Consider the following 25,863-nt stretch of genomic DNA (forward strand, 5'->3'; position numbering starts at 1 on the left):
GTATTTTGCATCTGTGACTTATTAAACTGATAGTTCGATAATTTTCACATCTGTCAACACCTGCTTTCTTTGGGATTGGAATTATTATATTCTTCTTGAAGTCTGAGGGTATTTCACCTGTCTCATACATCTTGCTCACCAGGTGGTAGAGTTTTGTCAGGACTGGCCCTCCCAAGGCTGTCAGTAGTTCTAATGGAATGTTGTCTACTCCCGGAGCCTTGTTTCGACTCAGATCTTCCAGTGCTCTGTCAAACTCTTCACACAGTATCGTATCTCCCATTTCATCTTCAACTACATCCTCTTCCATTTCCATAATATTGTCCTCAAGTACATCACCCTTGTATAGTCCCTCTATATACTCCTTCCACCTTTCTGCTTTCCCTCCTTTGCTTAGAACTGGGTTTCCATCTGAGCTTTTGACACTCATACAAGTGGCTCTCTTTTCTCCAAAGGTCTCTTTAATTTTCCTGTAGGCAGTATCTATCTTACCCCTAGTGAGATAAGCCTCTACATCCTTACATTTGTCCTATAGCCATCCCTGCTTAGCCATTTTGCACTTCCTGTCGATCTCATTTTTGAGACGTTTGTATTCTTTTTTGCCTGCTTCATTTACTGCATTTTTATATTTTCTCCTTTCATCAACTAAATTCAATATTTCTTCTGTTACCCAAGGATTTCTACTAGCACTCGATTTTTTACCTACTTGATCCTCTGCTGCCTTCACTACTTCATCCCTCAGAGCGACCCATTCTTCTTCTACTGTCCTTCTTTCCCCCATTCCTGTCAATTGTTCCCTTATGCTCTCCCTGAAACTCTGTACAACCTCTGGTCTATTCAGTTTATCCAGGTCCCATCTCCTTAAATTCCCACCTTTTTGCAGTTTCTTCAGTTTTAATTTACAGTTCATAATCAACAGATTGTGGTCAGAGTCCACATCTGCCCCTGGAAATGCCTTGCAATTTAAAACCTGGTTCCTAAATCTATCTGATACCTTCTAATATCTCCAGGATTCTCCATGTATACAACCTTATTTTATGATTCTTGAACCAAGTGTTAGCTATGATTAAGTTATGCTCTGTGCAAAACTCTACCAGGTGGCTTCCTCTTTCATTTCTTAGCCCCCATCCATATTCACCTACTATGTTCCCTTCTCTCCCTTTTCCTACTCTTGAATTCCAGTCACCCATGACTTTTACATTGTTGTCTCCTTTCACTATCTGAATAATTTCTTTTATCTCATCATACATTTCATCAATCTCTGCATCATCTGCAGAGCTAGTTGGCATATAAACTTATACTACTGTAGTAGGCGTGGGCTTCGTGTTTATCTTGGCCACAATAATGCGTTCACTATGCTTATTGTAGTAGCTAACCCGCACTCCTATTTTTTATTCATTATTAAACCTACTCCTGCATTACCCCTATTTGATTTTGTATTTATAACCCTGCATTCACCTGACCAAAAGTCTTGTTCCTCCTGCCAATGAACTTCACTAATTCCCACTATATCTAACTTTAACCTATCCATTTTCCTTTGTAAATTTTCTAGCCTACCTGCCCGATTAAGGGATCCGACATTCCACGCTCTGATCCATAGAACACCAGCATTTAATCATACAGTAAAGCTGCACGCCCTCAGGAAAAATTACGGCTGTAGTTTCCCCATGCTTTCAGCCGTTAGCAGTAACAGCACAGCAAGGCCGTTTTGGTTAGTGTTACAAGGCCAGATCAGTCAATCATCCAGACTGTTGCCCCTGCAACTACTGAAAAGGCTGCTGCCCCTCTTCAGGAACCACACATTTGTCTGGCCTCTCAACAGATACCCCTCCATTGTGGTTGCACCTACGGTACGGCCATCTGTATCACAGAGGCACACAAGCCTCCCCACCAACAGCAAGGTCCATGGTTCATGGGGGGGGGGGGGGGGGTAACACTGAACATTTGAACATAACGGTGCTTAATTAAACTATGACACAAGATTTTTCCCCACATATTAAAAGCACTCACAGAAAATGACAATGTCGGGAAACTCTCATTTTCTGAACTGAGTCTTGTGCTACTGAATTGTAAGGTCACACACAATCTCCAAGTCACACGGCTGCTTATTAGTAATCCAAATAGCTCATCTAGTATCTAGTTGTTTCAAAAATACAGACAAGTAAATGAACAGAAACCGAGAAGAGAAAAGGGGAGTGGGTAAAAACCATACAATACACAATATTTTCTGTCTATAATTACATAGCAGGAAATATTACAAACCTTCGTAACAGTCTCTAACAGTGAAGAAATATATGTAGTAACTGTCACTGTTGAAAAAGAGAAGGCTGACCCATGAGTAAAAACCATATATTGGAACAATGAACAGGATTCTTACAATCCACCTCTGTTCAGCAGGATTGGTATACCACCGAAGGTGTTGATATATCTGAAACCCAAAAAATTTCAACATCAATCCACAGTCAAGTAACTCATATATAACACAGAATAAAAACAGTGTGCACATTGCAGCTATTATAGTTGCATGTGACGATTTATTCATTAATATTTGCATTATTTTTCTTGTTACATGACATTCTTTTATGGATTCCATATGCTTTGAGTTTTGGTTACTAACTCTTTTGTGATGTACAGTCATGACCGTCAGAGTTGCACTGTCGTGGTAATGGGGCACCAACTTGTGTACAAACAGTCAGGAGCTCCCCATCATAGAAGATGGACACTTGCATGAGAGTGAGCAGAATCAAGAGGGTAGGCCTAGTATGAAATGCTAGAAGTGGTAAGTATGATGAACATAAGAAAGAAAAGAAGTTAAAGACACAAGGAAATGGCTACTCTGGAATGAAATTTTGTACCGTTAAATATAAGAAAGCTAATTTATTAAGTAGTAGTTCGACTGTTCCTAAACTTAAATGAACTATGCCACATTATGTTGCAGCGTAACCTTATGACTTAAAACATTTCCTCATTTATCAGTAATTAAAATAGGACAGATACTGTGAACCATGAAGTAAATGGGTGATACATTTATAGACTGCAGTATTCACTATTTAGCGATGCACAGGGTCTGTTCTCTCTGCAGGACTGGCAAACAGTAATCTTTAGGGCCAAACAAACTATCAATTACAAATCCTATATATAAACTTTATGATGGTACTCACAAAGCATTAGAAAAAAGTTTCAATATGATTACAATACAAAAAAGGAAGAAGTCAATATTTACTCTTGGGAGTAAAATAAGGGAGTCATGGAACAAATGTACTGATAAAAGTGTGTTTTTTTTTTTTGAACCCTTCATTTTTTTTAAATAGTGAAATATTCTTCAATAATTTCACTGAGTTACTAGTATTCCATGGCACTGCAGAACATCAAATGGAATATATCCAATTAAAAAGTAAAGATGACACTGGTAAGTTAGTGACTGTTGTACACCGGAAAATTTAGGTTTTTTTTCTCATTTCAAATATATCTCATTGAAGTTTCACACAGAGGTAAATACTGATTCACACAGAGCTCTGCATCATTATAAGACTGTGGCAAAATAATCTTTGAGAGAAGATTATCCTACATGCTCTGATTAGGTCGTCATTTTGATGGCATGAGCAACTACTGAATTACAAGTTTCATGAATGAGCTAAGAATTGGAATTAATGACATAGTTCACAGGTTGTATCCATAACTGGGTAATGCAGATAGAGCTTACGAAATGCTGAAATTGTACATTAGGTTACTTCTTTGCCACATGAGTATTACCTAGCAGAAAATGTAGGGAGCTACACGAAATATTTCAAGGAACAGTTTGCAATCCCCTCCAAACATATCTGTATTATGTAGATACTGCAGAAAGGAATTCCTTATGATTATAACACTGTTGTGCAAAATATTACCACATTACAAGACTAATATAGATTCAAGGTTTATAGTCATCATTTTATTTCTAAAGTGTAAGTCCAAACAACAGTGATTCGCACTGCCATTTATTTTGTTTCAGTGTTTTATTTCTGCTAACATTTGTCATTACACACAATGATGAAGTAATGGGCACTGATAGCTTCTGCTTGTTAATCTTTAAATTGACTTGTTTCTCAACTTGAAGGATCTCCTTCATGATGGGACTCACGATGTATGAATGAATGAATGAATGAATCAGTTCAAGGGAAAAAAAGATTTAAATTTAATGTACAGTCAACAACAAGGTTATCAGAGACAGAGCACAAGCTTGTAAAGGGCAAGAATGTGAATGGCTGTTGCCCTTTCGAGAGCAAAACTTACTGACATTTGCGTTTGATTTTACTCTTGCTCTCTACCCAAAAATAATGAAGTTCTGAAGATATGCATTCTTATTTATGATGATGACAATAATGAAGCCTCCATTGTTGCTTGCTTTTTTTGTCAGTGAAATGACAGGACCTGGGAACACATTTTGTCACCAGAGGCATTGGAATTTTAACATTACCACTGAACATAAGCGATTCACATGAATACAATAACGCAATTTTTAATTCAGGCAAAAGCAAACAGCTGATGGTTGGTTAGTTGATTTACTCCCCAGTGGTAAACAACAGGGTCATCAGTCTCTCAGTCACTGGTTCGGTCATTCATAGCTAGTGATGTCTACCAGGAATGTACTCTGATGAGGAAAGTATGTAGGATTGGTAAAAACAAAACACTGAAAGCAATACCGATGCCATAGCCGAAAAAATTATTGACAGAGAAGTAAACCTATATGGATTGGACTGGTACATAGGTAAGAGCAGACAAGTGACATCTCAGAACTCGGTCATGGTAAGAGAAAGCCAACCAGAGTCCAACTCCCACCAACCTGATTAAGGGTGAAGACAGCTACAGAGTAAAGAATACCTTCTACTCAAGAGATCCATAAAAGTAAAAGGAAAATGCCTAAAAATGTAATAGGTATCAGTGGGACCATCGTAATAAAACAAGACGAGAGAAACAGTTAAGGCTGCACAAGGGTGCCACCCTGTGCTCTGCATGCGAAGAGGACAGGTCCTCCTAGAACTGCTCCACACACAATCCATCACAAGCAAAGCATTAAAAAGGATGATAGCACCCACAAATCAACAGAGCTACTCCTAAAACAGAGAACAGGGTGTGGCAGAAAAAGGGGAAAACTGCCTAAAAGCAAATAAAACAGAGCAAAGGAGAGATGACAGAGGCAGCATACAAAAGAGGCAGGGTCGATGGTTCCCATGATCCACCATGTGGCATGAGATGCCCAACCTCACCCTGAAGTTAGTTCAAAATGAAACATCTGAGAATAAAACCACTGTCATGGAGAAGACATAGCACCAGTTCAACTGTCCATGCATCAGCTGCCAATATAAATGACCTGGTGGAAGAGTGAGCAGCAATCTGCAGCTATTTGCTGATGATTCTGTGGTGTATGGGAAGTTGTCAGCATTGAGTAACTGTAGGAGGACTTCGACAAAATTACTAGTTGGTGAGATGAATGGCAGCTTGCTCTAAATGTAGAAAAATTTCAGTTAATGCAGATGACTAGGAAAAACAATCCCGTAATGTTCAAATATAGTATACATAGTTTTCTGCTTGAAACAGTCATGTTGATTAAATACCTAGGCATAACACTGCAAATCAATATGAAATGGAGTGAACATGTAAGGATGGGAGTAGGGAAGTCAACTGGTCAACTACAGTTTCCTGGGAGAATTTTAGGAAAGTGTAGCTCATCTATAAATGAGACCACGTAACGAACACTAGTGTGGCCCATTCTTGAGTACTGTTTAAGTGTTTGGGATCACTGCAAGGTCTGATTAAAGGAAGATATTGAAGCAATTCAGAGGCAAGTTGTCTGACTTGTTAATGGTAGGTTTGATCAACAAACGAATATTGTGGAGATGCTTTGTGAACCGAAATGGAATCCCTGGAGGGAAGGCAATGTTATTTTCATGAGACACTAAACTGAGAAAATTTAGAGAACCAACATTTGAAGCTCACTGCAGAACGATTCTGCTGCCACCAATGAACATTTCGTGTAAGGACCACAAAAACAAGATAACTGAAATTGGGTCTTATACGGAGGAGAAGAGACAGTGGTTTTTTCCCCCTCTCTCTATTTGCAAGTGGAACAGGAAAGGAAATGACGATCAGTGGTACGAGGTACCCTCCATCATGCACCACAGAGTGGCTTGCGGTATGTATGCAGATTTAGAACGTGAGAGGCAAAGAATTCGGGATACCTTGCTTAGCATGGAGAGGCAGAATTAGGGTGCCTTCCACAAGGATATGAGCAACTGTCAGTAAGGTTCCAAAAGCACAAATTGGGTGTCACTCATTCTGTCAATTAAAACTATGGGTCAGGCTGGTATGACTGATGCAGAGGCAACATACAACACTGGGTCCTATCTGGGAGGAATGGAAGCAAGAGTGCTATGCAGCAGTAGTCTCCTTGACAGTGCAGAGTTTATTAGAGGGGCCAATAGCCCACCAGATGATGTAGAACCTTGATACTCCTGAAGAAGTGAAAGGAACAGACACTGAAAGGTTATAAGGTGACAGATTTTAGGTCCCTGAAACAGATCAGCCCAAATTCATTGCCTGAGTATTAACCAGATATGGGGAACGGGAAGAGGGAGGAGGAGGGAGTGTGAGAAAACATGTGCAGTACAAGCTACAGAGAATACCCGCAGATCCTGGCAGAGGGCTGCAAGGCACATTCCAACTGGTAATCCCATCCAAGGGCGAGTGTCTGGGGATTGATGTCCCACGTATGCAAACAGAATAGGATATATTGGATGATAAGGAAATTGTCAGTTGGTGACTGCATAGCTGAGCAAGCATTGGTATTGTAGGACCTGAAGAGAGAAAAGCCCTGTTTTGGCAACAAGACACTTTTTGGGACTAGTCTGGAAGGTGCCGGCGACCAGTCAAACTCCACAATGATGGACTGTGTGTATACTTTCCAACCTGAAGACACGGCCGAGCCATAAATCTGGCAACCATAGTCCAAGCAGGACTGGATCACAGCCCGGTAGATACGAAAGGGAGTAGTGCGATTCGCATCCCCAGGAGTTGGGGCACGGTAACAGACAGCATTAAGTTTTTTCATGTATTAGTCTTTAGCTGATGAATATAGGACATCCAAGTCAGATTATTGTCAAAGAGGAGTCACCAAAATCGACTGTGCACCAACTTACAAATGCTTTGCAAACAGGTAGAGTTCTGGATCAAGCTGGACTGTGGTAAAAGGACAAAAATGCATAGCTTCCATTTTTGAAGAGGATAAGAGAAAACTACGGGAAACGGTCCAAGCAGATGCCTGTTGGATTGCACCTTGGAGCTGATGCTCAGCCAAGGCTACAGCTGCAGGACACCATTCTCTTGGACCCATGGAGAGCTGACTGAAGTAGTAATCTAACACAGAACGATCAGAAGGTTAAAAATTAATGAATAAAAATTGGTAGGGAGTCTTGATAGCCCCAGTCATGGAGTGTAAGTAAATGCAATAGTGTTACATGGTGTCTTATGCCTTATGTATGTCAAACAAACACTGCAATGAGGTGTTAGTATTTAGAAAAAGCCTTTCGGACTGTCGTTTACAACCTAACCAGATGATTGGTTCTGGATCGACCATCCAGAAAAGCACTCTAAAGGGGGGCCAAAGGCCCAAAGATTCAAAGACACACCAAAATTGGCGGGCAACCATCCTTTCAAGCAGTCTGCACAGCATCTTGGGGAGGCTAATCGACCAGTAACTGTCAATGAATATTGAGGTTTTGCCCAGATTAAGGATTGGAATGATGGTAATATTTCACCACTGCAAAGGGAAGACACCGTTGAGCCAAATATAGTTGAAGACTCTGGAGAGATGGAGCTGTTGAATAACAGATGTTGTATCGCCTAACTGCAGATGGAATCTGGGCCTGGGGCTGTATCAAGAGATGAGACATGAACCTGAAGTGTTCCCAGTTACTGGATGGTTCATTACATACTTTGGCAAGCTAAGGGGAGAAAGAGAGTGGCACAGCTTCAGTCTGTCACTTCCACATCCAGAAGGCAGCCACATAAGAGGACACTGAGACCATCAGAAAGTAGGGTTGCAAGGTGTCCAGCAATACCCAACGAGTCAGGTAACCTGAAGAAAGAGACCAGATACATGTGGGGACGTTTGGGAGCCCAGAAGATTATGGAACTTGGCCTGGAACTGGGATGATGAGGCATCTGTTCCCAGGAAAGAGACATAGTGCTCCAAGCATTCCTTCTTACTGTGTTTAATTAGACAGTGAACCTTAGCAGGAAGTTGTTTGAAAGTGATTAGGTTGGTGTATGAAGGATTGCACTTGAAATGGTGCAGGGCTCTTTGGCGATCCTGAGTAGCTATTGCAGTGTCTTTGGTCCACAATGGCACAAGTGAGAATGGAGAGGACCTATAGAAAGAGGAATAAAAGTTCCAGTGACATGGGTGATCACATCTGAGAAATCTTGCACAACTTGTCAAAGTAATTTGACAGAGAGGAGGAAAAGGTAACATCAAAGGCATACAACTACCAGTTGGATCTCTGAAGCACCCAATGTGGTAGTTCATACATCTGGTAATGGAAACAAAGTCACAGGCTCACCGAAAAATGATCACTGTCTCAAAGATCATCATGTAATGACCAATGAAGTAAATCCATTAGATTGGGGGAAGGGAGTGTTAGACAGATAGCTAAAAAGACGCCACAGGTGGTACTGAAGTGGGTAGGTGTTTTGTTGCCAAAACAGGACTTTTCTCTCTTCAGGTCCAACAATACCAATGCTTGCTCAGCTAAGCAGTCACCAACTGACAATTTCCTTAACATCCAATATATCCTATTCTGTTTGCATACGTGGGGCATCAATCGCCCGACACTCGCCCTTGGATGGGATTACACTGAGGAGAGACAGATCATGGCCGATAAAAATCTGCTCAAGAAGAAGGCTCCTACCAGATGAAACTGTATACCCCACAGGGGTGGTGTGCACTGAAGTCCACAAGTAAGAGGAAAGGAGAGGGCAAGTTTATGGATTAAGCTGGTCAACTCAATGTAAGTAATTAGCCTGCCTGGAGGCAAATAAAAGTAGCAAATAGTGGTTGCTGAAGATGTTTGCACCTGCACCACTATTGCTTCCAACATAGTGTGATGGGGAACCCACTCACTTACATCTGTGTGAACCAATGTACAGACCCCCCCCAGATGTCTTCTTGGGGCCAGCATGGCTCAGAGAATACACGATAACCATGAAGCATTGGGTAATGGCAGTTAGTGAAGTGTTCCTCTTGTACAGCAGCACAAATTCCAGAAGGGGAAGAAATAAGGTGCCATAGTTCCAGTAGGTGACTGTTTCACTGAATGGTAACATTGTGGGTATCCAGTTAGGCATGAAGGGGCCAAGAGGACAAGTCATACCCCAGGGTCACTGCTTGTCACCGATGGGGATGGAACCACATCAATGAACATTGGTTCTGAATCCAACAGTGTAGGGGGGATCTGCCACCTCCAGGATCGGAGTAGTAGTCTTGTTCCAATTCTCCGTCACAGCCTCTGGTGGCAGAGATTCTTGATAGGGCCTATTCAAGATGAGTGTGGGAACAGATGAAGAGTGGTCTGATGTCAGGGCTCTGCTCTGTGGATTTCTGGGGAGAGGCATCCTGAGAGGGAGCACTGTCACCAGTAGACATTGGGCTGCATGTGGGAAGTTATTTCTGAAGACAGAGCCATGGGAACCACAATAAAGGAGTACGGTGGCAAAACTAGTTTGAAAAAAACTGGGTAGCCAGGGTGACAGCTGTGACTTTTTGTATGATTGGTCATCATATCAAAAAGATGTGGGCATTTGTATTCTTTTTTTTTTCCATGCCTCAGTATGTGTCAGGTGGTCAAAAGATTTATATTCCTGTATTTTCTTTTTTTTTTCTTGAAGATTGGGCAAACTGGTGAATGTGGAGGATAGTGTTCTGTTAAATAGGTGGTTGTTCACAAGGATTGTCTTCAGGGCATGATCATTAGCCATTGTTGCATTTTGCGTCTGCCCTGCAGCAGGTTATATATGACCAAAGCTTAAGCAACTTATGGGTGGTGGAATATAAAGTTACACATCACAACTAGTCCCAATGTCTGACTTTTTCAAGGAGGACATTCCTTTCAAAGACTGATAAGGGTGTCTGTGTATGTTTAACTACCTTGGACCATATTCAAATTTTTGTATGGGGCAAAGGTATGCCACATTTACTATCACATGCATCAAGATTTGTAGTTTGTGCAACAGAGGACACTTTAACTAATAATGATCATTGTGCATTTTTTCCCAATTATTCAACTTCTCCAAATTTATCTTCAATGTTGTTGTTGTTGTGGTCTTCAGTCCTCAGACTGGTTTGATGCAGCTCTCCATGCTACTCTATCCTGTGCAAGCTTCTTCATCTCCCAGCACCTACTGCAACCTACATCCTTCTGAATCTGCTTAGTGTATTCACCTCTTGGTCTCCCTCTACGATTTTTACCCTCCACGCTACCCTCCAATGCTAAATTTGTGATCCCCTGATGCCTCAAAACATGTCCTACCAAACGATCCCTTCTTCTAGTCAAGTTGTGCCACAAACTTCTCTTCTCCCCAATCCTATTCAATACCTCCTCATTAGTTATGTGATCTACCCACCTTATCTTCAGCATTCTTCTGTAGCACCACATTTCGAAAGCTTCTATTCTCTTCTTGTCCAAACTATTTATCGTCCATGTTTCACTTCCATACATGGCTACACTCCATACAAATACTTTCAGAAACGACTTCCTGACACTTAAATCTATACTCGATGTTAACGAATTTCTCTTCTTCAGAAACGATTTCCTTGCCATTGCCAGTCTACATTTTATATCCTCTCTACTTCGACCATCATCAGTTATTTAACTCCCCAAATAGCAAAACTCCTTTACTACTTTAAGTGTCTCATTTCCTAATCTAATCCCCACAGCATCACCCGATTTAATTTGACTACATTCCATTATCCTCGTTTTGCTTTTGTTGATGTTCATCTTATATCCTCCTTTCAAGACACTGTCCATTCCGTTCAACTGCTCTTCCAAGTCCTTTGCTGTCTCTGACAGAATTACAATGTCATCCGCGAACCTCAAAGTTTTTACTTCTTCTCCATGAATTTTAATACCTACGCCGAATTTTTCTTTTCTTTCCTTTAGTGCTTGCTCAATATACAGATTGAATAACATCGGGGAGAGGCTACAACCCTGTCTCACTCCCTTCCCAACCACTGCTTCCCTTTCATGTCCCTCAACTCTTATAACTGCCATCTGGTTTCTGTACAAATTGTAAATAGCCTTTCGCTCCTTGTATTTTACCCCTGCCACCTTCAGAATTTGAAAGAGAGTATTCCAGTTAATGTTGTCAAAAGCTTTCTCTAAGTCTACAAATGCTAGAAACGTAGGTTTGCCTTTTCTTAATCTTTCTTCTAAGATAAGTCGTAAAGTCAGTATTGCCTCAAGTGTTCCAACATTTCTACGGAATCCAAACTGATCTTCCCCGAGGTCCGCTTCTACCAGTTTTTCCATTCGTCTGTAAAGAATTCGTCTTAGTATTTTGCATCTGTGACTTATTAAACTGATAGTTCGGTAATTTTCACATCTGTCAACACCTGCTTTCTTTGGGATTGGAATTATTATATTCTTCTTGAAGTCTGTGGGTATTTTGCCTGTCTCATACATCTTGCTCACCAGATGGTAGAGTTTTGTCATGACTGGCTCTCCCAAGGCCATCAGTAGTTCTAATGGAATGTTGTCTACTCCCGGGGCCTTGTTTCGACTCAGGTCTTTCAGTGCTCTGTCAAACTCTTCACGCAGTATCTTATCTCCCATTTCATCTTCATCTACATCCTCTTCCATTTCCATAATATTGTCCTCAAGTACATCGCCCTTGTATAAACCCTCTATATACTCCTTCCACCTTTCTGCCTTCCCTTCTTTGCTTAGAACTGGGTTGCCATCTGAGCTCTTGATATTCATACAAGTGGTTCTCTTCTCTCCAAAGGTCTCTTTAATTTTCCTGTAGGCAGTATCTATCTTACCCCTAGTGAGACAAGCCTCTACATCCTTACATTTGTCCTCTAGCCATCCCTGCTTAGCCATTTTGCACTTCCTGTCGATCTCAGTTTTGAGACATTTGTATTCCTTTTTGCCTGCTTCATTTACTGCATTTTTATATTTTCTCCTTTCATCAATTAAATTCAATATTTCTTCTGTTACCCAAGGATTTCTATTAGCCCTCATCTTTTTACCTACTTGATCCTCTGCTGCCTTCTCTACTACATCCCTCAGAGCTACCCATTCTTCTTCTACTGTATTTCTTTCCCCCATTCCTGTCAATTGTTCCCTTATGCTCTCCCTGAAACTCTGTACAACCTCTGGTTCTTTCAGTTTATCCAGGTTCCATCTCCTTAAATTCCCACCTTTTTGCAGTTTCTTCAGTTTCAATGTGCAGTTCATAACCAATAGATTGTGGTCAGAGTCCACATCTGCCCCTGGAAATGTCTTACAATTTAAAACCTGGTTCCTAAATCTCTGTCTTACCATTATATAATCTATCTGATACCTTCTAATATCTCCAGGATTCTCCATGTATACAACCTTATTTTATGATTCTTGAACCAAGTGTTAGCTATGATTAAGTTATGCTCTGTGCAAAACTCTACTTTCATTTCTTAGCCCCAATCCATATTCACCTACTATGTTCCCTTCTCTCCCTTTTCCTACTCTTGAATTCCAGTCACCCATGACTTTTACATTGTTGTCTCCTTTCACTATCTGAATAATTTCTTTTATCTCATCATACATTTCATCAATCTCTGCATCATCTGCAGAGCTAGTTGGCATATAAACTTGTACTACTGTAGTAAGCATGGGCTTTGTGTCTATCTTGGCCACAATAATGCGTTCACTATGCTGTTTGTAGTAGCTAACCCGCACTCCTATTTTTTTATTCATTATTAAACCTACTCCTGCATTACCCCTATTTGATTTTGTATTTATAACCCTGTAATCACCTGACCAAAAGTCTTGTTCCTCCTGCCACCGAACTTCACTAATTCCCACTATATCTAACTTTAACCTATCCATTTCCCTTTTTAAATTTTCTAACCTACCTGCCCGATTAAGGGATCTGACTTTCCACGCTCCGATCCGTAGAATGCCAGTTTTCTTTCTCCTGATAACGACGTCCTCGAGTAGTCCCCGCCCGGAGATCCGAATGGGGGACTATTTTACCTCCGGAATATTTTACCCAAGAGGACGCCATCATCATTTAATCATACAGTAAAGCTTATCTTCAATATGTTCCACAAAAATATTAGTTTTGTCACATAAAAGTATCCCAATCAGTTTTGAGTACTTATTAAGTACTGAACAAACTATTTGACTCCCAGATGTTTGGGTCATCCCTCTTCCCATGGTGTAGCCAGAGTAGGAAAAAAAGGGTTGAACATTCTACACCTGTCTGATGATATGGCCTGGTGGGAATGACAATTGCTTTGGTGTAATCTGATATGCTTCTTGAGTGAAATGTCTGCCCTAATGCCACCTACACCTCCCATACGCACACCAAAACGTAGAAAAGGCCTTCTGGTATGATGGACACTGCCAGGAGTTCTTATGCCACAGGAAGATGGGCATCTATCCCTTGACTGGCAAGGGGAACTAGTAGCTCAGGTATGAGCAATGCCATCCCTGTGTAGTCTGGAGGCTCATCCAAAAGTGTACATAATGAGCCCACCACATTGGATTGGTTACAGCATTAGATTTGAAGCTCATATAAGAGTCTACACGAGTACTGTGCACAGATGACCTCTAATGCTGCATGCAACAGACACTATTTACGGTCTTCTTCCCCAGTTGGTCCACCCTACAAAACAAAAAATTTGAAAATGAAGATCAAACCCAGAAGAGACAAAAAGTTATTCCAGCCAAAAGGTGATGCTAAGTAAATGAATTAATACACTGAGAAAGGAAAGCAGAACATAGGGAATAGCCAGGTTGACATCAAAGGCTGTCATAATGAGAAAGACAGTCAGAAATGAGAGATTACAGCACAGGAAAGAAAGTATGTGATGTAAGTATCTAGGAAGGGGAGGGGGGGGGGGGGTGAAGTCCCCATGCTTGCCATACCTGTACTCATGAAAGAGTTGTGAACTCCCTAAAGGGCAAATACTGGATGATGTTAATGTCATCACTTACCAAAATATTGTGTCTGCTGCACAAAGACATCTGGCCGTTCACCCATCAACTAATTCATTAAAAGCAAACAAGGCTTTTTGCTTCGTGTGTGTGTGTGTGTGTGTGTGTGTGTGTGTGTGTGTGTGTGTGTGTGTGAGTGAGTGAGTGAGTGAGTGAGTGAGAGAGAGAGAGAGAGAGAGAGAGCACTTACCTGATGGCATGTGAGGATAAGTGCAGCCCAAACAAAAGCCCCAGCAATTCCTTTTGCAGCTTTGGTCTGCAGAAAGATAGGTGCAGCCTCATTTTGGACACTCATAACTGCTGCTCCTGTTATAGCTGACAAAACTGAAGCTGTAGTTGGCTGTGCAACTCCTGAAGTTCCATTTCCTGGTCCAAATGTTGTACTGATGACTCCCTGTACTGTAACTGGCAATGTTGCCGTCACTGCAGAGTTGTCTGTCGTGGACACAGCCATCTTCTAAGCAATCAAGAAGAAAAACAAGAAAGTAAATACGTGATTATATTTAATACAGTTCTATCAATATTTAGAGCACATTTATCTTTTGCAAACAACATTTTAAAAGAATATTTGCCATACGTCACACTGTTAATTTATGTAGGTCAACTAATGTCATCTGAATACAAGCAATACTACTACTTTACCAACTGACAGCAAACAAACACTAACAAAAAGAGGACAAAAACACTAAATCTTAAAGTCAATTGTTCTACTTGGCAAGCAAGGGAAAATATACTATAAGACTAGTGTATTAGGTAGTTATGTGTCCAAAGAATACTAAGTCACTGGAAAAATGGCTGAACAGGTGATGAGGGAAATCAGTAATCAAATGACTATGTAGTGGTGAGTGTGCTATTCCATCACAGGTTTTGGAGCCTCTGAGAGTCTGAATGGTTGGCACGATGATTTTGGTGGCAGCTACTAAGTTACCGCAAATTTAAGGGAATCAACAGGAGCTATCAGCCAAATCTTTCCAAAAATGAGAATTTTCTACCACACATCTGTTCACCAGTAACACTACAAATTGAACGTGTAGTGAAATGTGAAATATGATTAAAGAAGTGCATAATGTCCAAATGAGCACCACATGGTTCCGATACGATAACATATCTCAAGACTTTTCATTGAAGCTTCCATTGTCACCAGATAATACAGAATAACATTTATGTATGATGTTTTCAGCATCCATGCTAAAATATTGTGGGAAAGGTGATGAAATAACAAAAGCATCCACTAAAAAGTCTCGCTCATGCACAATCACTGAATTTACAAACTGTTATAAAACAGAGAACAGTCAACAATAAGCCTGCAACTGGCAAGGAAACAGTACATTGTAGCAAATTGTCAAATTCATTGCTTAGAAATATCACAGTATCTTTTTTTTAGAATCGTGATGATTGTCAAAAATACTGTAAACCAAAACACTGAAAATTATACTTGGAGTGCACTGTTTGTGAATCAATCAGACGCAATATAATTTTGAGCTTCATAAGAAACCAATGTGTGTATTTATCCCATGTGTGCAATAAAATATCAATATTTGCAACATTAATAAAAATCATGCATTCACATTTTAGTAATGGTCATATAAAGATCTTCAGGGTTGCCACAAGTTTCTTCAAGTGAAATTCCCTAATTCTTACCCGATTTCCAGACACATTTTATCATTTTTCCCTGACAAATTTTGACACTGATTGCTTGACTGATTAACTGAAAGGGTTTATGGGGCTGAAGGGAGAAATCAACACTCCCACAAGTCCAAAGTACTCACAGGAGAAAGGTCAGCTGAAAGTGGATGGATCCAGTGAGGGGAGTCAAATTATAAAACAAGCAAGTTAAAACACACACAGAAAAAGGCATAAAAGGTTAAACCAAATCTAAAAACAGGAAAAAAGAGCAGTCATGGGGTCCCAGACTGAGAAAATGTGAAGAGAGGCCCCAAACGCAACCACCCTGCCTCTACTCCAGGAGTAAAGCAAAACCTTATATCTGGAAATAACAATGCTCACAGGGGAAACTGAGGACCAGTTCAGCCATGCTAATATTAAAATTAAGGAAGACTAGACTTAGCACAAAGGAGACATTCTACCAATACATGGGATATCGTCAGTCTGGTTCCACAACCATACTGTGACGGTGGTTTGTTACACATGAGGATACAACGGGTGAGCCTGGTATGACCAATTCGTAGATGGCATAAAGCAGTGAACTCCTTCCGAGAGGAGCGGAAGGAAGAGCACTAGAGTGCAGCAGTGGACTCCTTCCGAGAGGAGGGGAAGGAAGAGCACCAAAGCACAGCAGTCTCCTTGACTGTGCGGAGTTTATTACTGAGAGCAGTAGAGCACCAGATGTCACTCCAGTTATGGGCAGAGAGAGAGTGGGCATACGAGGGATATTCAGAAAGTAGGAAACGTTTCCGTCTCACGCCGCTAAGCGCGTGCCAATCGTGTATATTTTGATATGTACATGCTCAGTTTGCATCCATCCGTGACAACAAGAGGTCTCTGCGCACCTGGTTTTTTCAATATTCGAATTTGAAATGTATGCTGCAATCGAAAACCCTGCCAGTTGTGAGGTGCGGTCTGTGATACAATTTTTGTTGGTAACTTAAAACCTATAGAAATTTATCGTGAAAGGTGCGAAGTGTACAGAAATAACGTAATGAGTGAATGTTCTGTCTAGAAATGGTGCATTCGGTTTAAAAATAGCTGAACCAATGTTCAGTGGACGCCCAAGCATTGTGACTGATGATCTTGTTGCTAAAGTTGATGAAACGATTTGTGAAAACCATCGCTTCACAATAACGGAGCTTTCGCTTTCTTTTGCACAAGTTTCACGGACTTTGTTGTTTGAAACTACCACTCAAAAGCTAGGCTACTACTAATTTAGTGCACAATGGGTGCCCAAAATGCTTACAGAGCACCATAAAGAACAGCGAATGGGGGCAATGTTGACACTTCTGGAGGCCTACCACAAACGTGATGATTCATTACTGGATCGAATCATAACCAGTGATGAGACTTGGGTGAAACATGTCAATTGCGAGACAAAATTACAGTCCATGGAGTGGGGGCACACAAGGTACCCCCAAAAACCACGAAAATGTTTTCAAACCTTGTCAACAAGGAAGTTGATGGCAACAGTGTTTTGGGATAGGCAAGGTGTGCTTCTTATTGATTTTCTCAAACGTGGGGCAACCATAAATTCTGCCCGGTACTGTCAAACTTTTGCACAGCCTTAGAAGAGCAATTCAAAACAAATGCCGAGGAAAGCTATTGTATAAAATTTTGTTTTTGCACGACAATGCCCGACCTCACATGGCAAACTGCACTAAAGAACTCCTTAATTCATTCAAACGGGAAATTTTCCCTCATCTGCCCTACAGCCCCAACCTTGGACCGAGCGACTTCCACTTGTTTCCCAAGATGAAGAACTGGCTTGCAACACAGTACTTTGATGACGATGTGGAACTCCAGGCGGGCATGACTCACTGGCTGAAGTCTTAGGCGGCAGAATTTTATGACAAAGGTATTTCAAATCTTGTCCACCGCTATGATAAGTGCCTCAGTGTGTTTGGTGACTATGTGAAAAAGTAGTATGTCAGTGACTCTTTCAGATGTATATAATAAAATGTATTTCTTGTAGTTAGTTTTTTTAATACCAAAACTTTCCCTACTTTCTGAATAGCCCTCGTAGATCTGCATATCCGCAGCTGGAGTCAGGAAAGAGAATGGAGCCTGATTATCAGCTTATCTAGCCAAACAGTCAGCCCATTCATCCGCTGGGATACCCACATGACTTGGGACTCAGAGAAAGACAACTGAGCAAGCGGCATGGCCAAGGAAGGAGAGAAGGTGATGGACAGCAGAGACCAAAGGATGACGAGAGTAGCAGGCTGCTCAATGAGTCGATGCATATTAAAACTCTGTGGAGGGAGGCCTGAGTAACAAAATTGAGAGCCTTGGTAATGGCTAGCAGCTCTGCTGTGAACACACTACATGATTCTGGCAATAAATGCGGTTCTAAGTCAGTAGGAGACATGGGTGAAAGCGTATCCTGCTTTATCTATCGTCTAAGAACCATCAATGTAGAAGGTAATTGCCTCCCTGGAACTCTACAAGGATGGAATGTACAAGACGCCGAGATACCATAGGGGTGAAGAGACCTTAGGACTCTGGAATAGGTTGGTCCTAATCCATGGTCTAGGCACCATACAAGGTAGTGGTAGTGGTAGTGGTAGTGGTGGTGGTGGTGGTGGTGGTGGTGGTGGGGGGGGGGGGGGGGGAGAATACACGGGGCACTTTTCAGTGAATGGAATGAAGATCCCGACAGAGGGAAGTGAGATGCATTCCAACCAGCAATCCCACCCTTGGGCAGCGATCGGAAAGGAGACATCCCTTGCTTGCAAAGACGACAGGCTACACGGGATGGTCAGGGAATCTGCGAATGGCGACTGTGTAAGAAACTAGGAGTTGGCTTTGTTGTATTTGTAGAGAACCCCCGCTTCTGTGAGGAGACTGTCAACGAGAGTAGTGCAAAAGGCACCAATAGCCAGATGCACCCCACAATGGTGAAAAGCATCAAGTATTTTCAGAGCGGGAGGAGCTGCTGAGCCATAAACCTGACTACCATAATCTAGTCTGGACAAGACCAGAGCACTGTGAAGATGGAGAAGAGTAGCATGGTCTGTACCCCAAGACGTGTGGGCCAGGAGGCGGAGAGCATTAAGCTTCTCCATGCATGTAGTCTTCAGGCAGTGAATATGGGCCAGCCACATCAGCTTTTCATTAAAAAAATAAATAAAAATTTTAAAAAAGCCCCAGAAACGGGACTGTGCTGTAACATCTAGGAGCTGGTCGCCTAAATAAAGTTCTGGATCAGAATGTACTATGAATTGACAACAAAAATGCATAACCCGCATTTTGGAGGGAGAAAATTGGAAGCCATGGGAAACAGCCCATGCAGAGATCCGTCAGATGGTGCCTTAGAGCCAGCACTTAGCAGGTGGGATCTGCACCAGATGCAAAAATCGTCGACATACAACACGGGTAATCTAGGGCCAACAGAGGTTACAAGCCCACTGATGGCTATGAGGAAGACTGTGACACTTAATACAGAACCCTGTGGGATACCATTCCCCTGAATCTGAGGGGAGCTGAGTGAAGTGCCAACTGGAACCCAGAAGAGCAGGAGGGGAAAAAAAAAAAAAAAAAAAAAAAAAAAAAAAAAAAAAAAATCGCAAATAAAAATCGGAAGGGGGCCGCAAAAGCCCCTGTCATGGAGGGTAACTAAAATGCAAAGCCATTTCATATGCCTTATGTGGGTCAAAGAAGACCGTGACAAGGTGCCAACAGTTAGTAAAAGCCAGTCGGATTGCAGTTCCAAATCTGAGTAAATGGTCAGTTGCCCACCTGGTTAGCCGTGTGGTCTAACACACTACTTTCTGGGTGGGAAGGTGTGCTGGTTCCCAGCACAAATACACATGGCAGGGGCCGAGCCGCACAATAACCCTGGGTTCGGTGTGGGGCGGCAGTGGGGTGAGTGGACTGCTGTAGCCTGTTGTGGGGCTGTGTACCACTGAGGGCTAGTGGGATTGTGTACCACCGAGGGCTACAGTGTGGACAAAGCTTCTCCATCGTTTCTAGGTCCTTAGTTCCATACAATACAAATGGTCAGTCGGAGATCAGCCTTCCCGAAAGTCACACTGATACCAGGACAAAAGGCCCTGACATTCAAGTACTCAACTTAATCAGTAGCTAACCATCCTCTCAAGCAGTTTACAAAGTACATTCACCAGGCTAATTGGGCAGTAGCTGTCAAGAGACATTGGGTTCTTCCCAGGCTTTTGGATGGGGATAATTACACCATCTTGCCGCTGTAAAGGGAAGGCACCCGTGAGTCAAATGTGGTTGAAGACCCTTAGTAGATATTACCTCTGTGTAATGTCCAAGTGTCAAAGCATCTGGCTGTGGATGGAATCTGGGTCTTAGGTCATGTCATGTGGGATTCAGCTTCTTTTCAACTCTGTGTTTCTGCCAGAGAAAGGTGGCAGGATAGAAAGAGGATGCTGATGCTGTTGCAAAGTGTGTCACGAGGTGTTCTGCAAGGACCAATGGACCAGTAGAAAGAGCACCTTGGAGGATAATCCCCTGAACAGTTGACTATCACTGGTTGCCCAGAAGGCTACAGAGCCTGGATCAAACCTGCGATGAAGAGCCATACATTCCCAGGGAGGAAACAGCACTCCCAGCATTGCTTTTTACTTTGCTTAACAAGGTAACGAGCCTCAGCACAGAAACATTTAAAAGCGAGGAGGATGGTCTGTGAAGGGTGTTGTTTAAATCGTTGCAACGCCCATTTGCAGTGCTGGACAGCTACTGCTACTCCCTTTGTCCACTGTGGTACTGATCAACAATAAGGGGGACCTGTGGATAGGGGGACAGCAGTGCCAGTAGCATGAAGAATAGTGGCAGAAATACCCTGCACGACTGCATCAATGCAGTTCAAGAGACAGGTGTTGAAGTGCACAGCAGATGTAGATGAAGGGTAAGGCTGGAAAGGCAGAAACATGAACTGAGACAGAACTACATTAAGGAAGAGATGCAGCCACAGTAGAGCGGCCAGAGAGTTTAATGCATTTTGTGTGTCAAACGTCTGTCCTGGTACCATCCTCTCTGAACAGGGGCATGCCTTGTGGGCACCACCCAGCAGCAGCAGCAGCAGCAGCAGCAGCAAAGGCCAGCCGCCTGGCAGGTCAGTTGTTGCCGGGAGTTACGATGCCCCGAAAAGATGGGCAACCATTCCTAGGCTTGCACAAAGCATTCACAGCACAGCTACCAGCAGTGTTATCCCTGTGATATCTGGGGGCTCAGCCAGATAGGTACGTAACAGCCCCACCACATGGACTGGATACCGAGCTGGTGACCTAGCAAGGAGGTTGGGAGGGGGGTGGCGGGAGAGTAGAGATGGGAGAGGGATTTCTTCCCCATCTGAATCGCACTACTATTTCAAATTTAGAGATGATCAAATACCTGAGGGCGACCAAAAAAGAAAAGCCAAAATGGAGGAGGAAAAGCAACCAACCAAAATTGCAATACAAAGCAAAATCATGAGGATAGTCAGGCTGACATAAAGAACACCAAGAGAAGTAATGGAAGGGGCAAAGGGAAAGGAAGAAGGACAAGGAAGCAGAATAAAGGGGAAGGAAAAGCAGCCCAGAAAAGAATAAAGGCTGCAATAGCTCAGGGACCCATGTGCACCACACGCGTACTCACCAAAAAGCTATTGGCCCCCTGAGGAGACAAATTTTGAGATCTCAAGGGTAAGTAAAGACATAAGGTGCAAGGACTTCTGTATTTCTAAACATGTGAGCAAATATCTCAAGTACTAACATCAACATCTTTTGCAATGAACGATTTTTACATGGAGAAAGCAAGTCAAATGTTACACAGGTTACATTACGACCACAGATGTTATTTTATTTCAATAAAACAAAACACATTTGGTGACAAAAATACATATTTCATTGGAATCGCAAGACAGATTTAAAATATCTTCACTGATTTCTGAAATAACCCCAGAAAAAAGTAGGCCTTCTGAAAGAAGTGTAAAAGGCAGGGAAGATTTGTGTAAACCAACACTATAGGTGACTGCCAATAAAATGTTGGTTCTACTATGTTTGCTATTATCAGTTATTGCCTACTGTGTTATGTCTATTATTTTACAGGTATTGTGGGGTTTTTCTTTCACAAAATATGTGAGTACATACCGTACAAACTGCCAGTGACTGCCACTATTTTCTTCCTCTTATCAACCATACTTTCTAAAATGTAAACTACTTTCAAAGTGCCAAAATGTACTGGCATAAATAAAATGTCTATAAAGTGCCACATTGTACAATGTTCTTGTGGTGAGACAGTTGCAATTCCTGAAATCCATTGCCGGTGGCCTCCGGCCTGCTGATAAGCACCGCAGTCCTGAGTCCATGGATAAACCATGAAAATCTGCCGCATTACACCACACACAAACATACCTGGCCTGCAGGCAGATTGCTGAGACTAGATCTGATGGGCACGCCTGCACATTAGTGGGAAATGATGGGCTTCAGATTGGCAGGCCCGATCCATTAGAGATACCCACAGATATGCCTCCGGTTTTAGCCCATTATGAAAGTCCACCCGTGTGGCCAGCTATTTACATGTTACAGACACAATGTTGACAAAATGAGACTGCAGTGATCAATCCATGCAACAGATAACTTGCGTGAATACTCTGAAAATCATACTAATGTGGATAGGTAGCAACTCACTGTACAGATGATCACTGAGCTGCAGACAGGCACACAGAAAAAAGAATCACATTCTCACAACTAAATTTCTGGCCATAGCCTTTGTCAGAACACGAGAGCACATACACATTCACACAATCATTCAGACACAACTCATGCACACATGATCACTGTCTCTGTCTGCTGCATCAACAATGTCTGAGAATCAGATCCAAACAATCCTCTCCTCGTGCCTCCCTGCTTCTCATCAGCAGCTGCTAGGCTAGCAGCAAGAAGTGGTGGCAGCACTGACTGAAAGCTGAGGGGAGTGGCAGACAGGGAAGAAACAATGAGAATGAGGGAGTAGGAAAGTGGCTCACATACTCAACTGCGCCCAGCCAGTGATGATGCAACACATCTCAGTAAACAAACCATTTCAAGTACTGAGACAAAAACTAGATTTTTTCCAATTTTTTTTCCCCAAATTTCCCTGATACATATGATATTCCCTGATATTCACTGATTTCCAGAACTTGTGGCAACCCTGATCTTATTAAGTTGGAATGGCTTGGCTTGTTCCTATACCCCACAGCTAATACATTTTAAAATATTGATCAGAGTGATGGATCATGCTTGAATGTCAGACATGGCAACAAAATAAGTTAACTGCTTTACAATAAGACCAACTAATCCTGCTGAACACCTTTAGGCACTGCTCAGCCTAACAGGTGGAGGCAAAGAGGGAAGTAATCAACTGTCTATGATTAGTAGTGTCTGTAATGGTGGGACAGCATAATGAGAAAACAACAGCAGAAAAGGGACCCATGACTGCACTCAGCACTGATATGAATGTTCTTTACTGAGGTTGGAATAAATACATTCTGACAAGGAGCAATTCTTCTGTAGCATAAACTCTAAGAATAGGTGATAGAATAGCGCAATAATATTTGGTGTGTTGGTATCTCCACAAGGCAGAAAAGAGTGTGGGAATTGTATGATGGGATCAGAGAGAGCTTCTATAGCCATCTTCAAGGACTGCACAGGGAGTGCTAATATTAATTCTACTTGGCACATGATCTGCACAATAATTACTCGTTCATCAGTAGAATGAAGCATAGTTTGATATTTATCTTTAACAAAGAGGGATATTCTATATATTGTTAGCTCACCACAGAGGTAATGATACAATGGAGGCAGCTTGGGATTGTGCCTTTGATCACAAGTAAAAGAATATTTAAAACGTATCTCCTCAAAAAACAGACTTCATGCTGCTTCTTGCCCTAAAACACAAAGGACAAAAGACTTCTGGAGGTGGATACCACGTGGTCAATACTGTCGAATAACTCACATGCCAGTGCTGAAGAACACTGTCTGGAGGTTTGACTGGGAAGCAGTCGTATACAAATCACACTTTTGATGCACTCTTATGCCATTGGATTGTTCACTTACAAGTAATTGTTGGTTGAATTGTGAGCAAAGACAGTTCCACATTAGGCAGACAGGCTAAACTGTGCTCTGGCTAAATGTCAATAGTAGATAACAACAAGGTCCAAATCAGTCCATGAAAAAACCACTGAGCACAGAGTTGTCTTAGACAGATACACAACAGAGCTTACTGAACATAACAGCTGGTTGACACGTGAGTCCATGGCGGTCTGTGGCAGCCATTAAATCTGGCATGGGTGTTTAGCTATGCAATCAAGTGCCATCAGTTGTATCCTTCTGTGCCATACCTAGTGACCTCATCAGATATACAGCATCATTATACCGAACAACAGAAAATTCCGGACAACAGCCAGAGGCTGTGGTCATGTGTGTGCGAGTTGCATTTGGTGTGTGTGTGTGTGTGTGTGTGTGTGTGTGTGTGGAGGGGGGGGGGGGGGGTGGCGTCTATTCTGACTACATGTTGAGTAGGAACTATCCTTCTCATAAGTATATTGAGTGATTTATCAATACATCTGGCAGTATGTACTGAACTGTCAAACCTCGGCATTCATAAAAGGCAATCGTTTTGTAAGTGTAGGACTTGCCATTCACTTAGTAGCAATACAGACACCTTTTTAACACATTAATTGAAGTCATGGACAGTCTCAGCTCCAAAAACGAACATAATCTTTGGTAGAGAGATGAACACAAATACACAAGTTAAAAATAAAATCAGTAACAATGCACTAAACATTACATTATTTTTTTGTGTTACAAATAATAAACAATGCTAAGGGGATGGCAAAAAAAGGTAATACTGTTCTTAGACCATTTGCTTACAGATATAAGTACAGAAAACTGCAGTGTAGATTTATAAAGGATCGTTATCTCTCTTATCATTGCTGCTAAGTGACTAAGGAAAGGGCAGGGTTGTACAATCACACAAACTGCAGAACTATATAAGATTCTTCTCTAAACCTAAAATACATAAGTTTTCAAGGATATTGGCACACTAAACATGGATGAAGCGTAGAAAAAAAAAAAAAAACAATGTACATGCAAAATTCTTTATGTTCTGCACATGGTTCAAATGAACTTTTGAGACATTTCCAAAAGTGGCCACATCAGCAGCTGCAGCTGCTGAAGTCATGGAAAATAAATGGATGACTGCAGGTTCTGAGCATATTACATATTTCTGTTCTTTAGAAAACACTATATTAATTCAGAGTTGCTAAATTATCATCACAGTTACAGAAATATATACTGGAGGACACTGCTTGCTGCAAAATCAGTTAGTGATAAAATAATATGTAATGTAGAAAATAAAATAAAGCAGTATGGGGCAACATATAATGGGTTTTCAATAAGTATGCAACCATTTTTTTCCGCAGTCAATTTTGGTTGAAAAAAATGCAGAGTTTGTTGTGGGACACCATGGAATATTCCCATTTCAGTACCTTTTTTTCAAGAAGTTCTGATAGGTTGTGGCGCTATACATAGCCTACAAAATGGCATCTATAATGGAGGTGTGTTCCAAGCAGAGAGCTGTCATTAAGTTTGTTTTGGTAGAATACCAGAGAATCGCAGATACTCAATAGGTGCTTGAATAAAAGCAGTGAACAAACACACAGTGCGTTGTTGGACGAGGCATCTGTCTTCATCGCAAGAAGACTGCGCAAACCTGTCTGATCTCGCATGTGCTGCTGGCCACACACAGCTGTGACTCCTTTAATGTTGGAATGTGGAGACACACTCATTCGAGGTGATTGACAGATCACAGCCAAACATGACAACGCAAGGCCTCACAAAGGCCTGTGTTCCTTAGAGAAACTCTCAACACTTCATTGAACTGTTGTTCCTCATCCACTCTACAGCCCGGATCTCACACCTACCAACTTCCATCTGTTTGGCCCAATAAAGGGTGCACTCCACAGGAAGTAGTA

The 25,863-nt window shown here is 41.8% G+C and overlaps 1 protein-coding gene across 3 annotated transcripts in view; it reads right to left on the reverse strand.

Annotated features, from left to right (window-relative positions):
- The window catches only part of LOC126253073 (transmembrane protein 184B), a 143,572-nt gene that overhangs the window by 86,216 nt on the left and 31,493 nt on the right, over positions 1-25,863 (reverse strand). For all 3 annotated transcript variants that reach the window (XM_049954166.1, XM_049954165.1, XM_049954167.1), the window contains 2 exons: positions 14,422-14,688; positions 2,260-2,425 (listed from right to left, as the gene is read on the reverse strand). In XM_049954166.1, the coding sequence (XP_049810123.1) occupies positions 2,260-2,425; positions 14,422-14,685 (430 nt within the window). In that variant the 5' untranslated portion in view covers positions 14,686-14,688. The remainder of the gene's footprint in view (positions 1-2,259; positions 2,426-14,421; positions 14,689-25,863) is intronic.

This window comes from Schistocerca nitens, chromosome 4 (assembly GCF_023898315.1).
Source record: "Schistocerca nitens isolate TAMUIC-IGC-003100 chromosome 4, iqSchNite1.1, whole genome shotgun sequence".
NCBI lineage: Eukaryota > Metazoa > Arthropoda > Insecta > Orthoptera > Acrididae > Schistocerca > Schistocerca nitens.